The following is an 11,207-nucleotide window of genomic DNA, read 5'->3' as shown; positions in this document are numbered from 1 at the left end:
GTCTGACGAAGTGGGTATTCACCCACGAAAGCTCACGCTCCAAAATGTCTGTTAGTCTATAAGGTGCCACAGGATTCTCTGCTGCTTTTACAGATCCAGACTAACACGGCTACCCCTCTGATACTTGACACCATGTTTTATTAGCATCATGAAGATATTTTTCTTCACTGTTTTCCCAGTCCAAGGAAATTGCTTTATACAGATAATTTAATATTGTATTGTATCTATGCTATTAGGGCCAAACAGAAGCAAATTCAGGTGGTGAAACACACATTATATTTACAAATGGAGTTTGTCAGCAGAGTTAAATTTTGTCTCTATATATCCAGAATATAATTATTAGAAAACTGGAAAATCCAAATGATATATACAAATAAGGGCAAATATCTGAAGACAGGAATGCATGTGTCATACTGAAGTGAGATGGGAGTTCTAAGGTACACAGATCTTTGTAAATCTGGCTCATACTGAACAGTCCAAGTGTAATATTTGTACTCCCTGCCATAACAATATACCTCAAAATATGATCTCTTCATAACACAATATATAGCCAAATGACACAATGTATAATATGAATAACATGAATTTCATGTTTTGAGCCTCCAAAGCCAAGCCAGTCTTACCTTAGGGACTTCATTTTCCATGAGCTGATTCAAACTCGCCTGGTCTTAAAAGTTTAGATCAGGGGTTGGCAACCTTTCAGAAGTGGTGTACCGAGTCTTCATTTATTCACTCTGATTAAAGTTTTGCGTGCCGGTAATACATTTTTAACGTTTTTAGAAGGTCTCTTTCTATGTCTATAATATATAATTAAACTATTGTATGTAAATTAAATAAGGTTTATAAAATATTTAAGAAGCTTCATTTACAATTAAATTAAAATACAGAGCCGCCTGGACCAGTGGCCAGGACCCGGGCAGTGTGAGTGCCACTGAAAATCAGCTTGTGTGCTGCCTTCGTTACCCGTGTCATAGGTTGCCTACCCCTGGTTTAGATTCATAAAAAGGAAGGAAAGAATTAAAAAAACACCAAAAAACCTCTAAAACCTAAAAGAGCAGCAAAATTCTACAGCATGTGTGTCAAATATTCAGTTTAAATGCTCAATTTTAAAACTATTCAACCAATATGCATCAAATATGGCTGCCTTAGATGTTCAGGAGATTATAAAACAAAATCAGAAAAACACTAGCCCTGTTTTGACTTTGAACTTTATTTAACAATTCCATAACAGAGCACATGCTTAATCTGTAATATTGCTTAGGTTATGTTTAAGATTTTGTGTTATACTGTGGAAGAGAGTTGATGTGTTATGTACAGTAAGTTTCCTTATCTGGTGGAGATCTTGTGAAGATGGGGAGTCACTGTCAGTAGAAATGTTCTCTCAGGATGTAAGGATACAGATAAGGGTTGCTGCATACCTAAGGATTTCCTTGCTTTTAAGGATTTGAGTTGGGGAGGTAGAGGGCGGCAGCAAGTGTCACCCTTAACCAGCCTTAATTCCTTTTAAACTAACTTCTTGTTTATGGAATCTATTTAAATGAGATGCATTGCACTGACACATACTTCTGATATGTTCCTTATTTTAAGGGCTGTCACTCAATATAGTCCTAAAGTTATACACAAATTGGGTATACCCTCAATTTTATTGTTGAAAATTATTTACATTAGTCTAAAAAAAATCATGGAACTCATCAAGAGTTATTTATGTGACAGGATTGAATTCCACAGCATATTAAGTTTTCCTTCCTGGATAATTATTTTTGTGTCCCTCATTTTGGGACTTTGTCGCACACTGTGTTCCACGTTTGGGCCTTGGCAGGTTAAGAGATAATGTCTATGCAAAATATGCTGGTGCACAACATCAAAATGTTTTATATTAATATTTTATTGATTAACCCCCTTGAAAAAATCAGGGATAGGGTGAAAGGTGGGGGGAAGGGAAAGGGAGGGAAAGGAAAGGAAGAAAGGGGAGGGGTAGGAAGAGGAAAGGAGAGCAACATCTTGACATGCATCTGACGAAGTGGGTATTCACCCATGAAAGCTCATGCTCCAAAATGTCTGTTAGTCTATAAGGTGCCACAGGATTCTTTGCTGCTTTTACAGATCCAGACTAACATGACTACCCCTCTGATACTTGACATCTTATCGTCCATCCACTAGGCATCAATCAAAAATTTCTAAAAAGTCAGACCAGATCTTTTCAAATTTGTCTGCTGTCCCTTTTCTCTGAAATTTTACCCACTCTTTAGCTGCCAGCTCAGCCAAGTCACTGTGCCAAGCTCCTACCCCTGTAAGCAGTCTGCTCTGTAGTCTAAGCAATATGAATTGTTTGGCTACAAGCACTGCTATAGAGAACCAAACTTTCCATAAGTTGTAGTATTTTCAAGGTGATGGGCTAGATTCCAAAACACAGTTCTTGATGTAATTTTTTAAGGAGGTATCCATTATATTAATCATCCTGCTTGCTTCTAGACAAAAAGATTGTATCCTGGGACAATCCCAACGTATGTGAGCCAATATGGCTCTGAGACACCCACATCTCCAGCAGCAGTCTGTTCTGCACTCTCAAAATAAGTGTTGATTATATTTTAATTATAGTAGGAAATACTAGGAGATAAATTACTACTAAGTAAATTAGCATCTGATAGGTTTAAAATAACATTTACTTTTTTTCTTTCATGTAGCATCTTTTTTTTCCCCTGTGATGAATGTGGAAAGGTTTTTGTTCTGCTACTTCAGAAAAGTAGAGTTGAAGCTCCTGCAAAACCGAGATCTGTCTGGGGAGGTACTTACCTTTAGCTCCAGTTCAGTGCAGTAGGGAGCAGGTTATTAATGTTGGCAGGAGCGCCGCCAGCTTTTTTGCCACCCTAGGCGGCAGAAGGTCCCGTCCCTGAAATGGTGCCCCCAACAGAGGCGGTGGAAGGTCCCACCTCCGAAATGCTGGCCCCAACAGAGGTGGCAGAAGGTCCGGCTGCTGCAGTCGCTGCCCCCCAAATGTTAGCGCCCTAGGCGACTGCCTAGATCGCCTAATGGTTTGCGCTGGCCCTGGCTGTTGGATGTATGGATCCGAAAATGGGGAGATGGGGGAAGGGTTCATCACTGTTTTAGCAGTTCCCAAGTAATTCCACCATTGTCCTGTTGCCTGGAGAAAGAGGTTTCTTGATATACCCTTACCTTCCCCTCACCCTCATCCACACACCCAGCTTGTTGACTTATGCAAGCATAAAAAATTACATTCACCAGCTGTTCTTTAAATGTGCTGTGCAGATATCTATTAATTTCACAGTTTTCACATGGAACCACGCTGCACTTGTTGACTTACTTGCTTGTTAAACAGGAGAATGTTGAAGATGTAACTTTCTACTTGTGAAAATGATTATTATATTTACTGCTATAAAGGAAAATGCAAATGAAGCAGAGAATTTTGTGATTAGTATTTTACAGCGATATCATTTACTGTAATTACATGTTCTTAATCAGTGAAATTATCATGATCTGTTAACCAGATTCTTTTTATGACTTTTTGCAGAATTCTGAGTAACAACAAGATCTTGTGGTTAAAGAATGGTTCTTTCTTTGGACTGAGATCACTGAAGAGACTGTGAGTAACTGTTCAGCCTCTGTTCATTTTCCATTCAAAATGTTTCTCATATTTGAAATGTAAAATAAACAACAGGTAAAAAAAATTCAGAAGTTCTTAGATATATATTAGAATAGGGTTTCTAGGCAATCATCAAGTTAATAAACAAGAGAAATGAGTGAACTTGGATGGAGAGGAAAAATGCAGGAAAGCACTACCATCAATTTGGAACTAAAATAAACATGAAGGGAAAGGCTTGCATTGCACTGCACAGCCAATCGAAGTGGAGACTGGCATATGTAATGGTAATGTACCTGATATATAAACCGGCTTATTTAACTTTATAGATCCCAACACTTCTTTCTGTTTTGAATAATTTCCTGTGCAAAGAAATTGGACAGCATTTATTTCTTGAGTGGGTCATGAAATTTGGTAAAGCTCCATTACAGAGTATTTGTAACTCACAGATTTTTAAAAAGAAAGATGCATTGCTTACTCTGTTTCATTTATTCAGGTGTACCCAAATGAGTTTAGAAAAAGAATCTAAGAACCTTCCATGAATAAATCAGCAATAAAATAGTTCTTTGAGTGCTGGTCCCTATGTGTATTCCATTGTGGGGAATGCATGTGCACCATGAGCCTGCAATCAGAATTTTTTAGCAGTGTCTGTTGGTCTGCATCTTTGCCATTTGCCCCTTTTGCTCTCCAAGCTGAGGACATAAGGGGCAGTTTAGACCAGCTGCTGCTCCAGTTCCGTCCTACTGCTGCATGATCTGAGATGGAACTTCTCCAGTGTTTCCAAAGCTTCTCCTTTTTGGATGAGTAAATATATCATTTTAAATCACTTAAATAGTTTCCATTAGTTTAGTTTAGTATTAGTGTTAGTTACAGTAGAACCTCAGAGTTACGGACTCCTTGGGAATGAAGGTTCTCAGTAATACTGAAATGTTTATAACTCTGAACAAAGTACAGTTCGGGCTCCAGATCCAGCTGCTGACGCTCCAGGGCAGGCTTCAGCAACATCTGAGCTTCCTCCTCAGTGCCGGCAACATCCTTGCAGGTAGGTTCTTTCCCTGGATCAGAATGAGTTTGCCAGCTTGTCCCCGTCCTGGCGTGTGTGTGTGTGTGTGTGTGTGTATGTGAGTGTGTGTGTGAGAGAGAGAACAACGCCTCTCCCTCCCAGTGTGGGGTGGTGAGGGGTGAAAGTGGTGCACACTGTGGCTTCCCCGTGAATGGGGCTGGGGACAGGCAACCCAGATGTGCCTACCTTTTAAGAGGCAATACAGGCACAGTACAGTATTTTGCTTGTGTGTGGTTGTCTCTGCTGCTGCTTAACTGATTACTTCCAGTTTCACATGGTGTCCGGTTAACTGGTCAGTCCATAACTCTGGTGTTTGTATCTAGAGAAGCCCACATTGTCTCCAGCTGCAACACCTACCAGTCCTTTCCCAGATGAACTAAACAGGCACAGGAAGACAGACTCAAGAAACACTTTATGGAATATGCTCTGAGGCCACAGTCTGACCCAGACTGATCAGACCCCTCCTCCCCCGGCCCCCACATACACCAAGAAGCTTGCCACCAAGCTTAGTATAGGATATGGAAGGAAAGCTAATAGTTGGATCATCCTGGAAGTCTTCTGCAGATGCAGCTGATGCCATGGCTTTAGCAATAGCTATGCACGGGACATTATGGCTTCGCTCTTCGGGATTTCCTCATGAAGTACAATCCAGGGAGGACCTGCCCTTTTGAATGGAATAATCTCTTTAGCAACAAGCCAGATGAAGTCTTTGCACTCATTAAAAGACTCAAGAGCATCCCTCTTTGGAATTGGCCTGAAGAGAGAGTACCACAAAACCATATCCTATAGACCTCATACAGTGCCCCAGCCCTCATAAGCCTCCATGGAAAAGGCAGATGATACACCAGGGATTGGCAACCTTTGGCACCGGGCCAGTTTGTTTACCTGCTGCGTCTGCAGGTTCAGCCGACCGCGGCTTCCACTGGCCATGGTTCACCACTCCAATCCAATGGGGGCGGTGGGAAGCAGTTCAGGCTGAGGGATGTGCTGGCCACCACTTCCTGCCGCCCCCATTGGCTTGGAGTGGCGAACCGAGGCCAGTGAGAGCCGCAATTGGCCGAACCCGCAGACGCGGCAGGTAAGCAAACTGGCCTGACCTGCCAGGTTGCTTATCCTGGCAGGCCACATGCCAAAGGTTGCTGATCCCTGTGATACACCATAGTTAACAAGTGGCTCTTCCAGCAACACCTTTCCAGCCTCAAACCCAGGTCAAGAAATACTTTTGATGAGACCTTTTGGGAGCCATGATCAACAGATGCCATCCATGCTACCCAAGTCTTCTCCTTCAGTTTCTTCACTTTTTTCCATAGTGGGCAGGACATCACAACAGACAGATGGAGACTTGATATAATATTATCAGGGTACACCAACTTCCTCTCTCTTCCTCCTCCAAAACTTGCTTCCCTGTCCCTGTTCAGGGATTCCTCTCATAAGAGGAGACTTCTCCAAGTAGTAGGGAGGGAGGGATAGCTCAGTGGTTTAAGCATTGGCCTGTTAAACTCAGGGTTCTGAGCTCAATCCTTGAGGGGGCCACTTAGGAATCTGGGGCAAAATCAGGACTTGGTCCTGCTAGTGAATGCAGGGGACTGGACTTGATGACCTTTCAAGGTCCCTTCCAGTTCTAGGAGATAGGATCTCTCTATTATTTTATTTTATTTATTTATTTAGTCTCCCTCCTCATTCAAAGAGCCATAGAACCAATAACTCTATAACACCAAGGGAAAAGGTTCTACTATAATTTCTTCCTCAGAACAAAGAAGAAAGGGGGCTGCAGATCTAAGACAATGTGTGTTTTTTTTGTTTTTGTTTTTTATTTGCAAGCTGAAATTCAGAATGCTTCCTTTGGCATCTATCATCCAGTCATTGTACAGAGCGGATGGGTTTACAGCTGTAGATATGAAGGATGCCCATTTTCTCATGGACATCCACTCGTCTCACAGATGGTTCCTGTGATTCACTTTGGGGAATGATCATTTCCAATACAAGGTGCTTCTGTTTAGCCTGGCAACGGTTCCAAGGGATTATCCAAGTTATCTCAGTTGCAGCAGCTCACTTCTCTTGTCAATGGTCATTAGTCGTCTTCTACCTAGGGGACTGGTTACTGACGGGGAAGTCCTACCATGAGGTGCTGTCAGCAGCCAAGGACAATATCCTGGAGTCTCTAGGATTGTGTAAAATTATTGAAAAGTTCTTTCATGCCAACCCAGTTTATAGATTTTTATAGGAGCAACCCTGAACTTGATTGCAGCCAAGGCATTCCGCCCACAGGACAAGCTCCAGGTGTCAAACATCTTCCCATGCAACTGAGAGAGCCCACAGCTGCAAATGTACTCCTGTCTCACCCTCCTGGGTAACAGTAACTTATACTTACGTAACCTCATTTGGGAGACTGTCTTCAGGCTGGCTTTGCTCAGACAGCATAAACAAATTAATCTCCCTCTGTCAAGAAGTGAGAACCTCACTAAATTAGTGGGAGAACAAGGACCAACCGAGTTCTGTTCATTCTGACTTTACCACAGAATTCTCTCATCGGGTATACCTTTGTTTTTGGCTAGGATGCCCAGCTGGGTGAACGTTCAGCACAAGGTATTTAGTCAGTGAAAGAAGCCACAATGCCCATAAACCAGCTTGAACTCAGAGTGGTCTGAGAGGCTTCCAAACAGTTTCTCCCCATCATGAGGTCTCACCACATTCTAGTGATGTGGGCCAACATCACCGTGCTATTCTATGTAAACTAACAGGGAGGAGTGAAATTCACCCCCTCTCCCAATACAAAAGCTGTAGAACTCTGGAACTGGTGTATTTGACATCAGATAATTCTGTCAGCAGTGCACATACTGAGACCAACCAACACCCAGGCAGACCTCCTCGGCAGGTGCTTCTCACAGGACCACGAGTGACTGCTTCATGACTCAGTAGATCATATTTCATCTTTGGGGCTCCTCGTCCTGCAACCTGTTAGCATCCTACAAGGACAAAAAGTGTGTGACTTATTGCTCTGAGGGACTTTGGGTCAGAACTTCATCGGAGATGTGCTTCTGGTCCCTGGTCAGGGCAAATAATGTATGCCTTCCCTCCCCCGCCCCATCTCCTTATTACCTCGAGTCTTGAGGAAAATCTGGCAGGCCAAAACATGGGTCATACTGATCACTCCCATTTGGCTCAGACAATTCTGGTTTCTCAGCCTCTTTCAGTTGTCAGCTCATCTACATGTCGTTTTCCAGAACCTGTTGATGCAGCACAAAGGCAGTATCAAGCATTCCAATCCAGACTCACTACATCTGACAGCTTGGTATTTGGATGGGCATCAAGCTGGAGACTGTGCACTCAGGAGATGTCCAGTCTATTCTCAACAATAATAGAAGGGAGTCGACTAAACAATTGTTGTGCAGCCCAGTGGAAAAGATTTTCCATCAGGGCTCATAACCACTACACTTATCCAGAAGAATCAGACATCTCTGCTATCCTGATCTATCTCCCATCCCTAAAGACTTCAGGATACACTTTCAACTCAGTACATGTTAATTTGGCAGCTATCTGCACCTGCCATCCCCCCACTGACTACTCCAGTTTTGCCCATCCAATAACGATCAACTTCCTTGAAGCTTACTTTGGATCTTTCCTCCTGTAAGCAAGCCAGCTTCAATGTGGGATCTTAATCTTGTCCTAGTGCCACTCATGAAAACCACTGGCCTCTTGCCCACTATTTTTTAAGACTTGTGGTCCCTGTCTGTTTTCCACTACCTGCCCTCTGTTCCCTGTACTTCAGCTCATGACTTTATTAGCCATAAAGAATGAACTGGAGCGATGGTCAGTCTGCACCACCCCTTATGCCCTTGGTTTGGAGCATGAGGAGGCAAAAGGGACAGGAGTAGAACAGTGGCCACTGCTGAACAAATTTCCAATCTCAGGTGCATGGTGCATATGCATACTCCACAATGGAATACAAATAGGGACCAGCCCATCTGGAAGTACTCAGCTTACAGAACAGATAAATAATCTCACTTTGTATAGTGAAATACAACTGTTTGTTTTCTGTTCATATTTAGATACATCATTACAGAGTTAGAAACTAGTCTACAGCGTTGTTGTTGTTTTTTTCAATATCCATGGGCAACTAATTTTGCCAAGGTATCTAAATTGGGTAAGAATAAATGCCTATCTAAAAATATCCAGTGTACTTTCAGCTGAAGTTATCTTTCACAGCCCCTCCTAAAAATAACTGCAATGAGGAGTTACTGTCAAAAAGTGGCTGCTTGTATTCATCCTCAGAGTTGCATTTCAGTGATAGATGGATAATAATGTCCATGTTTTATGAGAAGGAGTAAAGTACTGGTGCACCTCAGTCCCTCTTATTTTGTGCCCCACATGATAACCTAATCTTCTGTGGGCTGTAATACTTTGGTCAAATTTTGGCTGTTAGGTTTAGTGTGCAGGTGGTAGGTTGTATTGGAGGCCTTTGATCTACAAGAAGTCAAATGAGTGATCCCTTCTAGTTTTTAATTTCTATGATTTTGTGACGAGTTCCTAGCACTAGTTGAGATGCCTTACTTTCACATGTGCTGACAATCTCTTTTTCCACTAAAATAGTCCATGAATGAAAAATATTAGTATAGATGCTTAAAATATACTGAGACATTCTTTGACATTCATCATGTATTTTAGTTCTGTCTCCAAATTGCTCTAAAATAAGTTACTATGCTCTGCTCATTACCATGGCATCTGAGCACCTAACTGATTTTTAAAATTTAAAAAATATTAGCTTGAATCACAACAGTGGAGCAGTAATTGCATATATACTGACTTTTTTTTCTTTTCAAATTTTTTTGAAGTGGAACAGAAATGTCTGTGTGCTAAAAGAATGTCTAAAATTGATGAAACATTTCCAAGATAATGAAGCAGTTGCAATAGAAAGCCATTAATCTATATACCAAAAGTAAAATATATCTGTTAATTTTCCATTAGTAAACTATTATTTGAAAAAAAATCCCCTATTAATGAAAAAGTAAAGGGCAATTAAACTATTATTATGCATAGCCGAAGTGTGATTCCTGGCATCTGATCTTCTAAATTTCCTGATTAACAATGTATCATAGAGAAACCCAGCTCTGACAGCTACACTGCTTAAAGGGCAGCATGGCTTTCAATAGCAAGAATGGCTGCTCTGGGAGTCCATCATTTCCCTCGCTCCACTGAATTGAGTGAGTAGCTTGAAGGGAGGGAGCAGATCTCTGCTCCACTGACACTGGTGCCAGAGAGCATCCCCCCACGCACTCCAACAAGGACCCAGTACAGGGCAATTCCGACATGCACACTCCCGCCCCAGTTAAGTCAGGAATGGGCCTCTTTATGTTAAAGAAGTCAAAACAATTTTTCAAACTGCTAAAGCATTTCTGTTATTTGGAGCAGTGACTTTAAGTTTGGCAGGGGGAATAGTGATTCCTGAGGTCAGAGACATTTAACTCTGCCTAGAGTTGGCTAAATTATAAGCTGTGGAAAATTGCTGTTTGCATATGTCCAGACATTTTCTGCTGCTTAATTTTCTGAACATTCCAACTGTACTATCATAGGGTCGTGGGACTGGAAGGGCCATTGAGAGGTCATGCATGATCCTAGGCCGCACTGAGATTTCTGAATTGTTCTGAAGTAGTCACACCGAATTGAATTTCTGTATGAGACACAGGCATAACGGATCTTACTCCTGCCACTTTCCTCTAGCAAAATACTATTAGGCCTATGGGAGTAGGTACTAGCACAGAAGACAAAAGATTGTGAGTTCTGATCTCACCTCTTCTACAAAGTGGTTATTAATTTTGTGCCATTGATCACCTTATTATTGAGCAAGACCTTATCTCTACCGTATGGGGCACGCAAGTATCTTCGTACTCTTCTCCCCATCCCCGAGCATGCTGCCTTAATCCTTCTCCATTTTACAGGAGTAACTAAAAGATTGCACAGATTCACTCTGGCAGACTTTGGCCTTAACCCCAGATTTGTAATATGCCAAACTCAAGTCTTAGCCATGATACACTACAGAGAGAATCTGCTGCTTGGGTATGCTATCTGTAAATCTGCTACTCTTGCATATGTTATGCACTGTGTAGTGTTTATCGTCTAATGGCTAGTCCACAGTAGTTAACAGCCTACTACTGCTGTTAACTCATAGTTATTCCTGTAGCTCAAGTCATTAGGTGTCTTTGGGGAAGTGGTAAATATCCTACATTTCTAGCCTTACTGATGATTTATGCAGAGGGATTTTACAAATGTGCCTCCTGAGGAGAATTTTGACAGACTTCAGATGCTCAGAAGGAGCCCCTACTAAGTTCAGATATTTACTGGCTAGTCTGCTGCTGCTACCTAAGACCTGGTCTACACTAGGGGGCGGGATCAATCTAAGTTGTGCAACTTCAGCTACGTTAATAATGTCGTTGAAGTCGACATACTTAGATTGATTTACCATGATGTCTTCTCCACAATGAGTTGACTGCTGCTGCTTCCCCGTCTATTCTGCCTGCACCTCTTGCAGTGCTGGAGTACAAGAGTTGA

General features: G+C 41.9%; 1 protein-coding gene across 1 annotated transcript in view; it reads left to right on the top strand.

The window, feature by feature from the left end:
- Positions 1-11,207, top strand: part of ADGRA1 (adhesion G protein-coupled receptor A1) — a 495,656-nt gene that overhangs the window by 75,619 nt on the left and 408,830 nt on the right. Inside the window, exon 2 of the mRNA XM_075072712.1 lies at positions 3,530-3,601. Within this exon, the coding sequence (XP_074928813.1) occupies positions 3,530-3,601 (72 nt within the window). The remainder of the gene's footprint in view (positions 1-3,529; positions 3,602-11,207) is intronic.

The sequence above is a fragment of the Chelonoidis abingdonii genome, chromosome 15 (assembly GCF_003597395.2).
Source record: "Chelonoidis abingdonii isolate Lonesome George chromosome 15, CheloAbing_2.0, whole genome shotgun sequence".
Taxonomy (NCBI): domain Eukaryota; kingdom Metazoa; phylum Chordata; order Testudines; family Testudinidae; genus Chelonoidis; species Chelonoidis abingdonii.
The sequence above is the reverse complement of the archived record's forward strand: the minus strand, read 5'-3'. Positions and strand labels throughout refer to the sequence as shown.